The sequence below is a fragment of the Chelmon rostratus genome, chromosome 7 (assembly GCF_017976325.1).
Source record: "Chelmon rostratus isolate fCheRos1 chromosome 7, fCheRos1.pri, whole genome shotgun sequence".
Taxonomy (NCBI): domain Eukaryota; kingdom Metazoa; phylum Chordata; class Actinopteri; order Chaetodontiformes; family Chaetodontidae; genus Chelmon; species Chelmon rostratus.
In genome coordinates, this window is record NC_055664.1 from 11,300,471 (window position 1) to 11,318,863 (window position 18,393).

At 41.5% G+C, this 18,393-nt stretch overlaps 1 protein-coding gene across 1 annotated transcript in view; it reads right to left on the reverse strand.

The window, feature by feature from the left end:
• si (sucrase-isomaltase (alpha-glucosidase)) overlaps positions 1 to 18,393 on the reverse strand; it is a 65,122-nt gene that overhangs the window by 45,825 nt on the left and 904 nt on the right. The window contains exons 2-14 of the mRNA XM_041940740.1: positions 18,192 to 18,274; positions 17,848 to 17,968; positions 16,208 to 16,317; positions 15,789 to 15,940; positions 13,121 to 13,292; positions 11,359 to 11,458; positions 10,620 to 10,732; positions 10,361 to 10,486; positions 7,814 to 7,945; positions 7,427 to 7,531; positions 4,269 to 4,382; positions 3,644 to 3,728; positions 2,864 to 2,981 (exon numbers count right to left, since the gene is read on the reverse strand). Coding sequence (XP_041796674.1) covers positions 2,864 to 2,981; positions 3,644 to 3,728; positions 4,269 to 4,382; positions 7,427 to 7,531; positions 7,814 to 7,945; positions 10,361 to 10,486; positions 10,620 to 10,732; positions 11,359 to 11,458; positions 13,121 to 13,292; positions 15,789 to 15,940; positions 16,208 to 16,317; positions 17,848 to 17,968; positions 18,192 to 18,274 — 1,531 coding nt within the window. The remainder of the gene's footprint in view (positions 1 to 2,863; positions 2,982 to 3,643; positions 3,729 to 4,268; positions 4,383 to 7,426; positions 7,532 to 7,813; positions 7,946 to 10,360; positions 10,487 to 10,619; positions 10,733 to 11,358; positions 11,459 to 13,120; positions 13,293 to 15,788; positions 15,941 to 16,207; positions 16,318 to 17,847; positions 17,969 to 18,191; positions 18,275 to 18,393) is intronic.

Sequence of the window (18,393 nt, forward strand, 5' to 3'; positions counted from 1 at the left end):
GTTTCAGTTTGTTGGTAATGCCTGAGCTTAGGCTTCCACATGCCACATGTTTGCTTTTTATACGCTTCTGCCATTTCCTCTCAACACTGAACTAAACGCTGGCCCTTTAATGCAAACCAGGCGGATGGAGGTGTGTTTGTAGCTGTTTATAGTAAACTGTGGGAATTTGTCAGAAGGCTCATGCATGTGGGCACAATTTCAGGATGATTGAGATGTATGAGAAAAAAACCCTGGGGACAGATGTATGTGGGGTTCTGATGAAAAGACTGCGCATGCAGGTTTCCTGTTTTGTGTGTCCACAGATTTCTACACCTCAATAAATATATAAAATAAAATCAAAATAAATCCATGCAGAGTTTAATGCATTCGGCCCCGTGATAATTCCATTACTGCAGAGACTGCTTCATAATTCCAATGCATTATTTTTGTTGTTCGTTGCTTTTGTTGTTTTATAACTGATAGTTATAGGCTACTAATGCACAATTAATTATCAGAAGGGGTTTAATATTACCATACCATTAGCTATTATCAGTCCGGTCATTCATCGTAAAGCTGCCTCCCCAGTGACATAAAGGGAAGAGAGAAATAATAAAGAATACAGATTTTGTTCATACTTATTTATCCTAAACTCAATTTTTTTAAGGGACACTTCACTTGCAAGCGTTTTATAATTTGCTCTGGAGAGTATTTTAATCTGACTCACCATGAGCCCTGTAAAGTATGTCTGTAATAATCTTTGGATACTGCTTGGAGACCAGCAGCGAATAAACGTAGACACACATTTGGGGAAAAAAAAAATCAGCCAGGTGATATTTCCTGAAATGTGATCTTTGGTAGGTATTTCATCATCAAAGGTCATACAAGGATGGTATGTTAGTGTGCTCCACTGTGCATCTCCCATAGGCTTCAACAGAGCTGGCACCAAAGTCTGGCACCAAGCAAAGCATTAGAAAGTTGGTAGTATGATGTAATGAGCCTTCTGTCTTTTATAGCCTCCTTGTACTGTGCCAGGGAGTGCTATAAGAGAAATAAGATGCATTTGCTCTGCAGTCAGTAGGTTTTCTGCAATCACAAGCTGGGCCTCAGTGACAGATCTACCCAGGGAACTTTTAAACTGTCAATTTATTGCTAAAATAGGAGGAACAGAAAGTCCGACAATGTAACAAAGTCTGAGTACTTAGACTGCACACATTTTCCTTCATGTCAGTGAGAAATGGCTGTCTATATATGCGACAGCCAAATATTAACATGAAAAGCCTCTCTCCAGGTATACATCCAAGTTGATCAGTAGGGTGTCTTGCGGCCAAATGTCATAGCAACCTTTAAGATGTCACTTTAATATAAAAACAAGTGGGACTGCCATGCACATGCAGTATCGTTGTGAATGGGTCTCTTCTTTGCCTCTGCCGACAATGTGCAAAGAATGCAGAGGCTACATTCGGGAAAAGGTTACAGTGGGAAGAATATGTATCTGAAAGCATACGGAAGTGATGACTCAGCATAAAATAGCTGCAGAATTTCCCACTGAACGGCCGAAAAGGCATGAATGGAACCTTGTGATACTGACATGAGATGTATAACCCATTATTGAAAGTTGAATCTTATCAATACTTGGACTGTTCAGGCACAATCTTTGCCACTTTCTGACATGTGATGTATCTCTGCATCAAGGGGGTGTGCACTGCATGCCTTTAGTTTTATGGGGTGCTATTTTCCATCAGCCGAAAATCCATTAGTGCAGGTGTGTGCTGCTTTCTAATTGATGCAATTTCCCATACCATCACCATTAGTGCATATTAAAATTCTGCAACTGATGCCAACTTTAGCCCTGTGTGAAATGACTCGCTGAGGGCTTTGAGGCTATAGAAATTCCTACACTAAGATAAATGCGACAGCAGCTTTTATATCTCTGCCACATTTAAGTGGTTTGTGTTTTTTGTGCAGCACTTGCTCATGTGCCAGACTTCCATGAATTTACTCGTCTGACTATCTTGACTGTGCAGGTTTGATTGTCTTTGAAGGATGAATCTGATGTGCTCTGGTGAAGCTCCTCTGCTGCTCTCTTTTCAAATTGCTCTATGCTTGTTTGCAATTTTGTGATGAGAGCAGAGATTAGCTACATGGATTTCAGACCCAGCGCACTCGTCACAGTAACATTGTCTGTGTCAATTGTGCGGGACCTCAGAACAGTCGCAGAGGCAAAAGCAAACTTTGTGTAGCCTATTTCATGTGAACTTAATGGGCTTTACAACCATTAGCACAATTTGAATATGGGATATACAAACACCAGTCAGCAACATTAGCCAAAGACTAGCCAAATGTTTGCACTCAGCCATGTATGTGTGCAAACAACTAGTGAGACTATCTTGCCTAATTATCAATAAATAAAGCAGAAAGTAGGTGAAATAAACTTTAATCTGCTTTATGAATCTGTTTCTGTATCTCAGTGATTATATCCCATACTCACCTCAATGCCGCTCCGTATGTTTGTGTAAGTAATGGGCCCTTAATCTGTTTCAATGCCAGATCCAGATGAGAAATTCATTCACTCACCCCAGCAGCTGGGTAAAATATTCTGCACTAATCACATGGGATCCAACGCGCCAACAGGCGATGATTTAGCGGAGGGCATAAGTCAGTCACTGCACTGACCTGACAGATTTCTCTGTTGCACATTTTTGCATGTCAACTTCAAGGGCCATTTCTCATCTGATTCTACAACACTGGATTTTAAAGAACTTGTGTGTTACACTGTTCTGGCATTAGTTCATTTTGAGTTTGCCACTGCTCTGAAGGCAGCAAGTTGGTCTCCATAACACAGACTGGCCAAACTGCTTCGAACACTGATGATGAATGCACTCACTCGTCAGTAGCCAGCACCATAGAGTAGCCGTACAGACTGTGGACATCATAGTGGTACCCCCAGCCCTGCTTTGCGTCCATACACAGAGTCTTACTGTACATCACCTCGTCCAGAATCTCTGGGGGAGAGAAAAGATGAAGGAGTTGAAAAGATGGGAGGAGGTATGGGATGAATACAAAATATAGGGTGCGAGGGAGGGGATAAAAGAAAGAAGGGGACAGAGAGAACAAGAGACATTGATATATACTGCAATAGGAAGTGGGAACAATGAGGAAATGAGGGACAGAAAGCGCAATGGAGGAGGAGGATGACTAAGGAGAAGTGCAATAAAAAGGTGGCATCAGGGGAGCATGCCTTTTCCAGTTATGATCATCCTGTCTGGGACACAGTTGGAATAAAAGACGTGGCAGGAGAGTCATTTTCAAAATTCCTCACCGGGGACCCACTATTCTAGATGAGTTTTTCCTCTGGACCTGAACTTACTTTATGAGCTATTGTGGCGAATTTATCAACTCGTGCACAGCATTCGGGCTACAGGCTGCAAGCCCATGACATACTGTATTTCTTTGTAGTACGGTAACCTCAGAGTACTCTGTCCTCATGAGCTGTGGATTTCTAACTGTGTTGTAAGCGAGGCACAACTAGCAACGCTGCCATGACAATGTTTTGAGACTCCACCTTGTTTCTAAAGGAACACAGGTATTGTGGATACTAAAACCGCAGCGGAACATTGAGTATTTACTAGGATTTTGTCTCAGAACTTAGAAAAAAATGTCTTACTTGGCGTGTAGGGAGGGTAGTTGAGTGGGTTATCAGCACAGCCAGTTTTTGAGCCTCTCAAGAAATTAGAAATTTCATTCATGTCCTGCAAGTGCACCAGAGAACATTGTTAGATAAAGCACAACCATGTGTTTAAACTCATCGCTGATAATGATATAATGAGTAATAGTTCCAATTATTACAACATGCCATAGCAGTGTTCTAAATCCAGGGTCCTCCCACAAAAACTCATAGGAGATTTATTCACGTCTAACATTTTCATCCTGATAGACATCAGAAAAGTGACCTGGGTTGAAGGTGTTTGAAGTGAAATGTGGACCCGTGTGTACTGCTGCAAACAGCCCGAGTAATGAGTGAGCCAAATCCACATTTTCAGCCGAGGAATCATTAACAGTATCATATAAATTTAATCTTGTGTTCTGTGTCAGCCTGTTTCTGCGCTTTATTGGCCTCGGTGTTGCACATTTGAAGTAATTGCCACGCAAAATTACCAAACAATTTAAGATTACTGCCCCTGTGCTCTTGTAATTGGCTGCAGAATAATGCCAATTTCAGAATTTTCAGGAAGCGAGCAGCTAATCAGTGAATGAACACCTTTCAGTTTGTGTGTTTGAAATTGACTTACAATCCAAAGGGCATCGTGTTTGATCTCCTTGTAGAAGCTCTCGTACTCATCAGCCCACCAGTCTTTGCCGTTTTGGCTGGTGTAGTCTGGGAATACAGTCTGTCCTGGCCACACCTGAGAGCGAGAGAATGTGAGATGCTTTGTGTTTGCAAGCACTTTTTTAAGAGTTCTGGGCTAATACATTTGTTGGCCATCGCTGCATGCGCTTCCCTGCTGACAGTACTCACTTGGTGCAATAATATATTTCAGTCCTAAAGCATATGGGACATTTAACTAGGCAAGAATCTAGCCTGCACAACAACGTGCGCAAAGAACATGATGGGGAACGATCAGCTCAGATGGCGTAGACGCAGTGAGCTCCACAGAAGCAAAAAAAGCTAGGCCCAAAGAAATGTCAGAGAAACAGCTTAAAGATGTGGAAATGACAAAAGAGAACAGAAGAGAAATGAAGTAAGGGAGGGGGGTGGGATTGATGAGAGAGAGAGAGAGAGATGGCAAAGGAGAGAAGGGATAGAGAGGCAGGCAAGTTGAGGAAGGGAACAGAGGAGAGGAGAAATCGATAATGCAATAGAAATCTCTAGACGTGACTGTGTGTTAGAAGTCGTCCTTAATGACACGTATTGAGAAAAATGATTAATCCACAGAGAAAGGAGGAGATTTCGTGGCTGTGTGTGTGCGTGTGCATTTCTGTGTGTGAATCCTTCTGTAGAGCACAGTAGATATTAAATCTCAGAGTTGCTCCGCGCTGGCTATCTTTTACCTTTTTACTTCCACTGCCAATAGCTTTACAACCCAGTTTGCAGCACGGACATGAATCATTCTTATGTCCGCTCACGTGCCCACACACACACACACACACACACACACACACACACACACACACACACACAGATTTATAGGCAGATGTTTTTGGCAGGTGGTCAGAACTCCAAGGTCAGAGCTTATTGATAGTCCATCGCAGTTGCCATGTTTAGTTTTACAGTCATTTCTTCCACCCTTTAACTTGAGATTTTGTCTCTCTGACGTTTCCAGCTGCTTCCTAATACAGACGCCCCAGTAAACACTCTCAACAAATCTGCTGGCATTTGTAGCTGTATATCTCACTCTATCTTTATGTCTATTTGTCTGTTTTTATGCTCTCCTGTTTGTCAGCTATCTGTCATTGCCTGTCTATCTTTTCTTCTGCCCGTCTCTTTCTGTCGCTCTGCTTGCCTCTGCTCCGAAGTGTCTTTCTGCCTTCCGTCTTGTCTGTCCCTTTTTTGTGTTTACCTGATAATCTGTCTTTTTGTCTCTTGTCTCTCACTGTGGCTGACTTTCCCTGTCACTCTACCGCTCAGAAAGACAGCCAGTCTGTCTCCCTGTACATTACTCTCTAATCTATTATTTGTGACTGTCTGTCTGCCTGCACCTGCCTTTTCCTCTGCCCATGTTTCTGTCTGTCATCCTTTAAACCCACATAGACTCCTTTTTCTCCTCGCTGCTTTGTTTACTCCCGTCCTTCTGCGCTCTGAACAGCACATCTGAGTGAGTGAGGTCATGCTATGATTTTACCCGCGCACTGAAACATATGGGCCAACAGGAAAAGCTTTTATCCTTATCTTTGCGAGCAATTAGCTGTTTAAAAAGCAAAATAAATAGCAGCCTGTCGCTGTATCTCCTTTATCACTGCAACAGCTATGGAAAAGGTCCTTCAGCACAGACCCCACTGTTTTCATAACCAGGACACACACATTCATATGGAAATAAACTGGAATCAATTATAATCACACACATGCGTGCAAAGACATGAAGCACAAACAACCAAGAATAGCTTCTCATTTGGAGAAATGGATACACATGCACACACAGACTGCTTCTCTCTCTCTCTCTCTCTGTCTCTTCCGCATAAACACACACACACACACTTGCACACCTAATCTGTGATGCGGTGATGCAGAACATTTTAAGATTAAACACTAATGCGGAATCAATGCATATGTTTGACCTGTTATAAACAGCATGAAAAAGCGATTAGCAGAGGGACTGGGCCTAATCGTGTGCGTAATCAAAAGCAACACTATAAAAGCATGGGAGCAGCAGACTTTTACCCCCCACCTTCAGCCCTCTCTGCAGGGGAGAGCTTTTTAAACACACGCTCTGTGGGTAAAAGGATAAAAAAATAACACACTGGAGGCTTGAACCTCCATTAGGGAATATTATGGTTTGATGGAGACTGGGAAAGCCAGTCACACATACACATGCATACTCACAGCTGATGCATATATTTGTGCTGATGTTGCATGAGATATTGTGTAACGCGAAGGCTCAAACACTCAATGGTAAAGCGTTTTGGAGCAGACCTTCAGCAGCGAGAGAAACTATTTCACACAACCTGAACCTTGGACTTTGTACCTCAGCAACAGCATTGTACATGTGACACAAAACACTCCCCTGTTCTCATCTGCGCACTACCTCCACAAACATCTTCATACAAGGCCTTTACCTTCTCTGACCTTAACCACCCATAACCATCTTCATCATACCTCAGATTAACCAGTTGCTATGCTCAAATACTGTAGGGAGTACTTGTTAATAATAAAAGTGTGACTGAACAAATGCGTGAATTTTAAGTAGAGACTGATTCTTTCTTTTCTTTTTTTTTCTTCTTTTTTTTGCATACTGTACTGTACTGTATTGCTGACTGCACATGTTTTGTTACGCACATTATTCTGACTAAAATCCATATGCTGTAGAGGCTAAAATTGCCAACAGCTTGGCAGTTTCTGGAGCACCTGTCAACGGCTATGCCATGGCTTGGTTGTTTAAATCATATCTGTTACCAATGGTAACACTAAGAGGAACAGTGAGTGAAGTCTCAAACTTGTGCGCAGCTTTTACTTTTGTTGTATGGCTCATAACTTTGCTTTCCAACATATCAACTTATAACAATATATAATGACTAACACCCCTTACTACACTTGACCTTGCTTTGACAAAATGAAGGCTGACCCACGTCGGACATCTTCGCAACTTCTGAATCTGAATATCAGCGTGACAAGCCATTTACACAGGCCACAGACATACGTAGGATGGAAGCTTGGTGCCAAAGAGGCACTACTGTGTGGAGGAGGGAAATCTTTGCTTGAATGATACCTAATTAGGGGTTAAACACAACTCACCTCTCCTATCAGTGGAGTTACCCCGTCTGATACAGTAACCCAGGCGTCCCTCTTAGTCCCATTTAGATAGGGGCCATATGACTGGTTAGTAGCTATTGCAGGATCCTGGGGACAAAGGATAATACTCGTAAGAATATGCAAGAACTTTTGGTGCATGTAGTACGAACTATATAGCACGGCTGCTTGAAATGATTTATTTGAAATTTTCACTGTTTGGTTGGTGTAGCTGACTCAAGAATAAAAATACCACCAAACAATAAGAAAGGATCAAAAAAATGCAAGACAAAGTGTTATTTTTTAGTTGCATGTGGATGTTTTCTGGTAAGATTTTCTGTTGATGTGTCAAATACCCCACATTGCTTCATTCACAATAAAGTAGCGTCTTACCAGGATGAGGATGTATTTCTGTCCCCTCTCATGAAGGTAGTCGGCAAATTGAGGCAGCTCGCTGAATTCCTCTTTGTCATAAGTGAAATCTTTCTTTTCCTCCATGTAGTCAATGTCAGTATACTGAACATCCTGTAAGTAAAGAAGAAAAAAGCTTACTGTATGGGCACGCCATGTACATGCAATACCTCAAGAAAAGAAATCAAATCTTTTTATCTTTTTTTTTTTTTTCCAAGGAAATTGTCTCCTAGTTTTGCTTTGCGGTAAGAATTTGGAAAACATCATATGTTTTCTGAATAACTTGATGAGTTTACTTCAAATAGATCAGATGTTATTAGATATTCAAAGCTTATTAGAAATGCTAAAATGCTGGTTCGGCTTCCGTGTTTTAGGAATCATACAGTATTTGCATCTTGCAGTGAATGTAATAAGTTGGAAATGACTCTTAACTCGTGCTTCCACCTCTGCGCATAAAAAAAAAAACATCCACTCAAAATTCAGCATCTTCATCATGCATCCTAACACAGTACATTCCCATCTCAGCATGGCTATTAAACACACTGTTAAGCATTTGCACTGTGAGCCTCGCTGGAAAAAGCTGCTAACTGCTAACTTGTCTGTTGACCTGCCCTTGTTGGACTCTTGGAGACCTGATGTGTGTACAAACAACTTCCCTAATGTGCTGCTAAACCTTGGAAGGACAATGGGAATGTTAACACATTCTTGATTTTTTTTTTTTTTTTTTTTTGTCAGGGTGTGACTTTATCCGCTCTCTGTCTCTCTGTTGTCTGCCAAAATCTACTTCATATCGATAGAGCAGATGGTTTGGAAGGCTCTGCCAGATCCTTCCTCTAATGGTAATCAGCTCCAGACATATTAGGGAGAATGTGATAATGCCCTCTGTGGTCTATCTAATGGTTATCAAATATGTCCCTGAGTACAGCAGGAGAGGAAGCAGCTGCATCCTAATGTCTTTGAATATGAAAGAGAGATTGGAGATGATCAGAGTGAAATATTGAGATGGGTTCGAAATTTATTTGTTTGTTCTTTAAATAAGACAAATTCTAACCATGTCCTTAATTGGTGCAGCCATTGCTCAGCTGAAGGGTTTTCCGGGGGACATGTAAAGATTAGAATTAGGAGTTTACCTTCGTGATTAAGGAATAGAAGGTATGTCAAACATCAGTGCTCTGTGTGAAACGGATTTCTTATGGTTACTAGTCGCAGGCCCAGGCGAAGATAAGCAGCGAGGCTCATTCCCCAGAAAATGTCAACCAGAACTGGTATTTATCAAGTGTCTCAGAAGGGAAGAGGTGCTGGAGTAGTTTTAACATTCACATCAGGATGAATGAGATAATGCAGGGAACTCGGTCGATTGATCTTTGATCAGCGCTAACATTCAGTGATGCTTGAAAAATAGTTGTCCTGGGATTGAACCTATAGAGCCCAGCAGACTCTCCATTATGTGACAGAAAGCTGGATTACCCCGTCCAAGCTAAAGGCCATCGCTATCACTCTGACTGTCCGTCCAGCTCCTGCTTCAACCTTCACATCACGTCTTCCGCACACACACACACACACACACACACACACACACACACACACACACACACACACACACACACACACACACACGTCCACCACACAGATAGTGTAGTGGTTGAGGCTTTTGCCTCTGGAACCAAACAGGTAGTACATGAGTGGTTCAGATTTAACAAGGGGTACACAAGGTGAAGTATCGATTTCCTTCACTCCCCCCACACCCACTCCCAAAAGCTATACAGTGGTAGCAGCACATATGATGCATCGTCACGACATTGTTTCAGACAGCTGATACTTGAAATGCGCATTTTTTGAAGAGGAGAATCCCGCAACCTCTTCAAAATGTCTCTCAGCATTTGACATCTGAGGTCAAATTCAAACACCTGTTTTTGTTTTATCCCCAGTTTGTATCTCTTGCTTAAAAAAATAAAAAAAAAACTGCCTGAAATACAACAAGCAGACCAATATCAAGAAAGCCATGGCTCATGTTTTCATTTCCCAGACTGTAGTCCATTGATAATGATCTCAAGCCTCTGATGCTTTGGGTGGATTTTGTTACGTAGTTTCTTGATAAGAGATTGTTGCTGTTCCTCTTTGTCACGGCATCAGAGCCGTATAAATGGACCAGAGAACTTGCAGCCCCACCTTATACCTTGTCTGATATGAATTTATTGTGAATTCTTGTTGTGATAATAACCCCGTGCAAACAGAACGTGACCATAATTTATCTGCTTAAGCTTTACAACATAGAGCTGATATACTGAGTGCCAAACATGTGAGGACATTTGTGCACCTCCATTATATATCAGGGCTGGAGATAGACTTGCAGAATTTGCCAAAAGGGTTATTTCACATTTTTATCACAAGAATATGAAAAAAAATTGACGGACTGCAGTGATCCTGATAGCAATTTTAGATATAAGATAAGCAGATTGTCAGGCTTGCTGCATATTGACTAAAAATAATAAACAGGGAAAAAAAAGAAAAACAAGCGGAGGATCTTACATATGGGAGGTTCACAGCACGGTTCCTCTCCACCGTTTCCTTGACCACACTCAGGTTGCCGTAGTTCCACCGAGAAAGCTGGAAACCCAGTGACCAGTAGGGAGGAATGGCAGGCCTGCCGATGAGCTGGACAACACAATTGGACATATTGTTACAATACAATACAATTACTGTGCCAAGGCAACTCAAAAATCACTTTTGCACAACAGACCTGCCCAGAAAACCTTCCCTGAATATTGTTATCGTGTTTGTGCCTCACCGTCAGGAACTCCTGCACCACTTGTTCTGGTGTGTTGCCAAATAAAATGTAGAAGTCAAGGACTCCTCCAATTGTCCTGAAGGTCACAGCAGGTGCAGGCTGCAAAACCACGTCTGGAAAAAAAAAAAAAGACAAAAAACGCCAGCAATGAAAATACTGCAAACTTATAGCACCATTCTATACTATAGGTCCTAACCCTAAAATCCTCTTAAACATTTGTGAACCAGCATTATCAGTATTTTTATTCCCTCCTGTCATTTTATAATTGTGAGGGGTTTTCTCTCACACTTAAACATATATCAATGTTTCAGTAAAGCTCATCCGTGAGAGGTGAAAAAAAGCTTTTATAAAAGGAGACTATAGGCATGAGGAGCAGGAGAAACATGTCAGCGTGCACTCCGCTCCCCTCACTCATCTCCGTTTGGAATTAAAAGGGCATGCAGTTTCTCTTTGATTTCTCAGCACAATTTTTTGATGGAGGCAATAGTACAGTAAATCCATTTTTGTTTGGAGGAGGAGGCATAACTGATGGTTCATGTGCCCTTGAACCATCTTGACATGGTTTCCTTTCTCCTAGTGTTTTGAATGCATATGTGCATGTACTACACCACCTTTTCAAAATGCTTGAGTGTATACTGTCCTGAGGACAGCGTCATTGTTGCTGTGCTTGCACATGCTTCATGTGCTTCTGTGTGCCAGCATGTGTCTTTGCATGTGTGTGTGTTTTCTTTTTCTTTACCCATAGCGTTGCTGTTCATGAGGAAGACCCCGAATGACTTTCCACTGTCATCTTCCAGACAGAGGAAGAAGGGGTAATGTCCATAGAGGTTATGGCCTCCCTGCAGGGAGAGAAGACACAGGGAGACAGAGGGATGAAAGGACATATCGGGAAGAGGTGTGAGGAAGCAGGAGGGACGTGGGAGACTTAGTGAAGCTGAGGGGGTGACTTCACCGCTTAATCAGCTTACAAGGTATTCAATTATAAGCCCTATGGGAAGAGAATACACATGTTGGGACTCATGTAAACATGCCACTTATACACACACATGCACACACACACACACACACACACAAGGTAAACATGTCAAGTGTAAGCCTTTGAGCACACAATATGTTTGGTAACGTAGTAACCAAAAACCCAAAACATTACATATAGAGATATGCATATGAATGGAAGTAGTGTTTTAAACCATGCATACTGTCAAGTGTCAGCAGCATTACAACATGTTGTTGGTTTAAGATCTTAAACCAGTGTGTGTGTGTGTGTGTGTGTGTGTGTGTGTGTGTGTGTGTGTGTGTGATTAGTACAACTTAGCCATGCACATGCACATGCACATGTGTGTGCACGTGTGACTCTTAAGGTCAGGTTTCGGCTGCCAGGAAAAAAGTGTTGTCACAGAGGCAGGAGGAAACCAGCTGTTCATTTAAATGTGGTCCACATTCACAGCCTGGCATGATTCATTATTGTTTTATCTGTTTTTATCATTCATGTGGTTTTATTTTCATTTTTAATATTTTTTTGATAGGACAGAAATTTTGCTTCACATTAGCACTCGGCCCTAATAGCATAACAATTATGTGCAGGTCTGTGGAATATAATGTCTGTGGTTCAAACCCAGCCTCAAGCGTGCTTTCTTTAGCTTCAGTATCACCATTGTCTGGTTACATTTATCCATCATGCTGCTTTTTTTATTTTTTTTTTTATAAAAACTTAATCAAATTCTTTGTTTTAGGCAGCTTAACATAAACTAAAATGCTTAATTTCAGTATGCTTTGTTGTGAAGAGTGTACCGCTGGTGTTTTAGAGCTTGTCATAAATAAGCTTTCTTTTCCTCAGAAACTAATGTGTTTTTCTGGTCTAAAGCCTGATTTTTCCACTGATAAACAGCATGGCATTTAAAGTTCAACCAAATCCAGCAAAGGGTTCACAGGCTCTCTGCTAACTAACTATAAATGCCTACCGTAAATCAAAAATGGAACCGTAACTGATCTGTGCATTTGATGTTTCTATGAAATTATGGACAACAGGCTTGATGGGCAAAACAACAGGATTAAACTCCCATTTGTTGTCAGTCATGTCCATTTTCCAGGTAATCAATCAATGAAACTAGGATAATAATATATATATGACAATATATATATATATATATGACAATAATATTAGTGTCTTATTGCTAATTTTTTTTGTTTTAGATGCATTTTCATTCATGTTAAGACAGCTGAAGCCTGACTGTTAAGACTCACATGCCCATGCAGTTGCTGGACGTGCACACAGACGTGCGTAGACACGCACACCTGCGTGTCAGGAGTCACAGGTGTCGCACGCATGTGTGTCTGCACGTTGTTGTAATTGTTCTAACCACAGACAGACAGCCTCTGTGGGATTTTTAGTAAGTAATCACATGAGCGTATGTACGTGTGTCAGTCCTCCATGACTCTTTCCAGCGCCATAGTGTGTGTGTGTGTGTGTGTGTGTGTGTGTGTGTGTGTGAGTTCCTCACCCCATTAGGGAAAGCGTCTCTGGCGAAGATGGGCCATGTTTTCCAGTTCATGTCATGGCGATACTGTTTATGCACATGCTCTCCCAGGCCATAAATATTATGGGATGGAAGCCTAGCAGACAGCTGTAGGTACTGGTTTGCAAACACCAGTGGGCCCATTGTAGTGTCAAACCTGAATGTGTTAAAAAAAAAAAAAAAGACAAAAAAAACAAACCAACAGATCACCACTGGGATGTGAGAAGACAGACTGATGTGGGGAAAAAAGAGGGTGCAGGTGAGAGAGAAAATGTGAGAGACAAAGAAATAAGACAGGAAGTGAGAGTGAGATGCAGCGAGATGAGGGAGTGGGAGTGAGACAAGGACGCGTGGAAGAGTTGAGTTGTAGAGCGAAAAAAAAAAAAACAGGGAGAAGGCAAACCATCCCATCAACTCTAATAAGCCTTCTGGGTAGCATTTCTCCAGCCTTCAGAACAAGACACACACTGGTAGTTGAAATACTAAGCCTGCTATAGCTGCACACAGCTGCCAAAATAAAGCTACAGTATATAGAGACAACATGTGCGAGTAAATGCAGCCTATATACACTGATACTGAATAGCTTTTGTTATGAAAAGAGACCGTCCACACACCAGCCAGACAGGTCAAAGAGCAGAGTGATTATTCTCCGTGTGCACACACTCACTCACTCTCCTTATCTATCAATTAAACCGCATATCTGGGGAAATGATACCTTAATAAACATTTGATGATGACCTGGTACAATTTTTATGGTACGGCAAAGTCAGTAGATAAAGCTTGTTATCACTGTGTGCACTTTTTAGTGGTCTCTTGCTGCTCATATGAAATAATTATAAAAACGTTAATCAGTGGATCCAATATTGCTCTTTATAATAACCCCTGAAAACCCAAAGTCTGACCTATTGCATGAGTACACCATAAACACATGTTATGTGACTCTAATAACAAGTGGCACCATGAAGACATTTAAGAGGAACAATTAGCTGCTTATCTTCAGAGCCATCTCACTGCTTCTGGTTGAAGGTCAGGTTCAGTGTTGAGAAACACTCTGTGCACCAGGAAGTGATGCGAGCTGGTGCAACAGAGGTTGTCGTGTTATCTCAGAGCATTTCACAATGAAAAGGTATTTCAGTGTGAAGCCCCGGGACAGTTGAGATGTTTATCTCTGCAGTAAAGACAAACCCTGAACTCGTAGAATTAGAATACGTTGAAAGGAAGTCTATGGCCTGGACGTCTCAGGCGTTTTAAAAGAGAAGCTTTGGCTTTCACCTCCCCGTGAAAGAAACATCTGACTCATCGAGATTAAAGATAAACGTTTGCCTTGCAGGAAAATTTGTCATGCGCCACAAATGGCAGTCAGCTCTGATTCACAACAGACCACAGTGATGTGCAAAGCACCACTTGTCTATAAAGCTATGAAATGTACATCAAATAATAAGAATATCAATTCTATTTATATAGCCCTTCACTAAAACCATACCCAATCATGATGCTATCACCTGTTACCAATGAACCTGTGGATTCATGTGGAATGATCCAAACAGGTGTTTTTGGAGCATTTCATTCCCAGTCTTTTGTTGCCCCTGTTCCCTGACCCTGATTCACATATGACCTGTTTATAAATGTTTGCTTTTTGAAGGGATTTAAAAGATGCAGCTGATTTTTCTGGCCTCGGGCAGGGCCTACTAAAGTAAAGGCGCCTCGAGAGAAGAGGAAGCACAGTCACAGTCTTGAGCCTGGACTGTGGAACTACCAGAAGGGCCTTGCCTGAGGATCTGAGGCTGCGTTCCGGCTCATGGAGAGTTAAAAGGTCTGCAATATAGCTGGAGGCTAGACCGTTCTGTGTTTTAAACGTAGTTAATACAATCTTAAAATCAATTTTAAATCTTACTGGGAGCCACCGCAGATGTGCTAAGAGTTGTACGTCTGTACATTTAGTGCCAGTTAAACGTCTGCAGCATTTTGAGCGAGCTGGAGACGTGAGGTTAATTTGTGACTAAGGCAGGTTGCAATAGTGCAGCCGAGATGAAATAAAGCATGGATCAGTGTGAGATAAAAGTTAGGGCTTTTGTGCCCTTGCAAACCCTATTTAACACGAAGTGCCATATTCTACGGAGCATCGCTGCTAATAATGGTTTAATGCCTTTTGGTGTTTAATCGGAAGTGTGCGAGCAGTGCGGGCACACAGCTCTGAGGGGTAATTGATCACTGCGATGTCACAGAGGGCTCGCCAAGTTATCCGGATTGACATGAACATAATTACGTGTTGCTGTGGGAAAGTAACATAAAATGGTTAGGTGTTACATGTCACTGTATAAAAGTAATGCATGGTAATGAGATTATGTAGCACACAGACCACTAGAGTGGATTTCTGACATAATTGCATCAAATTAGCTGCAAAGAATCAATGTTAATCTATTGGCAACTGTCACTTCACAATTCTGTCGGGTGATTGCAAGAAAACTGTGAGAGAGAAATAAGAGGTGAGACTTAGAGGTGTACTGATACACAAGTACAAGATACTGCTGTCTCTTGTACTTGCTTTACTGTCCGTGTGGCAAACAATGTGATGCTGTAGCTCTTATGAACAGCCACCTACCAGTCCAACGCAAACAACTACACAATGAACATACACACGGTGAGCACTCACAGGACTTTTTGGCTGTCATTCCTGCGCACAACGAGGCCAAAGGGCTGTTTTTTTATCTCCAGCGTGTTAAGGATGGGGCTTGATGCTTCAGATTTGAGCCCTTTGACGTGCTCATGGGGGACCTCAAACCTCTTGGTGTTGGGATCAGAGATCTGAGGAGAGGAAGCAACCATACAGGCAGAGTGAGTGTGGCCTCACATCTCACAGTCATGTTCGTACTTTCGTCGTGTGCGTCGCTATTTTTAGCACGTTTTGTTCCGTACAGTGTTGGTGTTAAACATGCTTTGATTAAATACTGCTTTTGACATTAATGACTGGACTAGATTTATCTCACCATTTCCTCTGTTGCAGTCAAAAAATGTGGATGTGTGTGTGTGTGTGCATGAAAAGGTGTCGAACAGAGAGAGAAGGGTGAGTACCTTAAAGTGGAGTCGATTGTGTGTCTGCATTTCCGCATGAAGTAGCAGTTCTTGTATATCGTCCCCAAATAAAGAAGGAGAATTGATTCTCTTCAGCGTAGCTTTTGTTTCTGCAGATTTAAGCACATGACAATAGGAAGGTGAAGTTGTAATACAGAAAAATATTTCATTTGAGAAACATGTCACGTTTATCTACTCAACCCCCAAAGTAGGCATGAAATACCACAAAAATAGTACTGTTATACTACTAATACTGTACTGTCTGTGGTTTTAGTCAAAGCACAAAACAATTGGTGATTATGTTAGTCTGTCGTTTCTTCTGCACACTCCAGTTGCTCCGCTGCAGCTGTTAGTAGTGACTCTAATGTCTGTATGTATGACACTAACACTACCATCTTAGCACAAAATCTGGAAACAGGAAACAGTTGTGCTAGTCTGGCTCTTTCCAAAGGTAACAGAATCTGCCTACGATCACATTATAACGCTCATGAATTAACATGCTGCATTTTGTTTGTTTAATCCGTACAAAAGTGTTGTGGGATGATGTGCTGGACTTTTTCTTTGCTGGGCGCATTGAATTCCTGGAATTTCTGCTAGTTGTCTAGAAATGTTATGGTGACAGAGTCCCAGACTTTCAAACTATTATTTGAACACTAATCGCCCTTAAACCTGAGTGGTCTATTTAACGATCACAGTGTACCTAACCGATACGAAGCTCTAGAGAATAATTACTGGAGGAGTTGTTCGGGATAAATAGTGTAAGTGCATGAAAAAAAAAATTAAATCATAACATGAAAAATATCTCTTTCCTTTCATGATGAGTGAAGTGCAGCAGAAAATACAAACTGAAGGAGTCCTCAGTTTTAGCACTCCACATAAAATGCATCAGGTGAACTGGGATAGGAATCCATTCAAACACAGATGTATTCCCAGGTTATTCATTTACCAGTGTGATCAAAGGGTGCAATATGCTTAGAGAGCTTCCAGAGTCCTCAGTTGCCTCTGAGCTACATGTGGGTAATTTGCATAGTAGCCTTGAGCGATGCCATGGCAGAATACATGTAAAAATATTTGAGGACTGTTCAACTTATAAAAGAGGGAGCGCTTACATTTTTATGTATAGGCTAAAGTCGCTGTTGAATAACAACATATTTCTTAAACCAAGAGAAGTTATTGTTTTTGATAATGTTCCTCTCAGTCTAAGCATTTGCCATTTTTCAATTTAACCACCCTTGTCACACAAAAGAAGACCACAAATAGTTTTTCTTTTTTCCTTTTCAAAGAATGTTCTTAATGCTAGTTGAACAATATAACTGAAAATGTTGGTGTTCAGTCTTTAAATGTCCAATGGTTCTTCTTAGTGAATAACTGAGTTCACATAAGGCGGTGAAATCAAGCAGAAAATGGAAAAACCTGCATGCTGCAAAGTCAATCATGTTTTCTGATATGCCATCCATGTCATATTTCACAGAAAAGCATGCCTCAGGCAGAATAAGTGAAAAAGGAAAAACGATGTGAGGAAGACAGATGGAAGGACCGTGGCGCACTTAGAATTAGAAAATGAGTTAAATAGAAAGCCAAATATTTTGATCAGTCACTGAGCACAGGGAGAGTTGGAGAGAGGGGAAAAAGGGATTTACCATAATCATTCAGTTGCTCCACTGTTTCCAGTGTGTACCCGTGGTTGGTTGAGAAGAAACACCAGGGAGCATTTCTCTCGTCCAGTGGGCTCCAGCAGCAGCCACGCTGCTCACATAGTTGCTGTTCAAATAGGAAGGTTGACGCTGTTATCATCATCGTCATCCTCGCCAGCGTTCTTATAATCATTATAGCGAGGGTGGCAGAAATCATCATCAACACTCTTTCAACTGTGACATTACTAAGACTAATAATTCAGCTGTATGCGTTATAAGAAAAACTAATTATAGAATCTCCTTCTAATGCCCGCTTTGTTCAAAGCCTTGGAAATGATATTGACTCATACCTTTGAGGCGCCTGCTTCAGGGAAACAGTCTACTCTTTCACCCAGAGTAATGTTGGGACACTGAGGAACGAATACTTCGGGCACTTCTTTTTTTTCTGAAGGACGATCTGGAAAAAAAATCAAAGTTACGACTGAAGCAAAAGGGAGATAATGTTGTTACGGAGCAACCTCAACACCTGTGCGGGTCGGGTGAATGGATGGG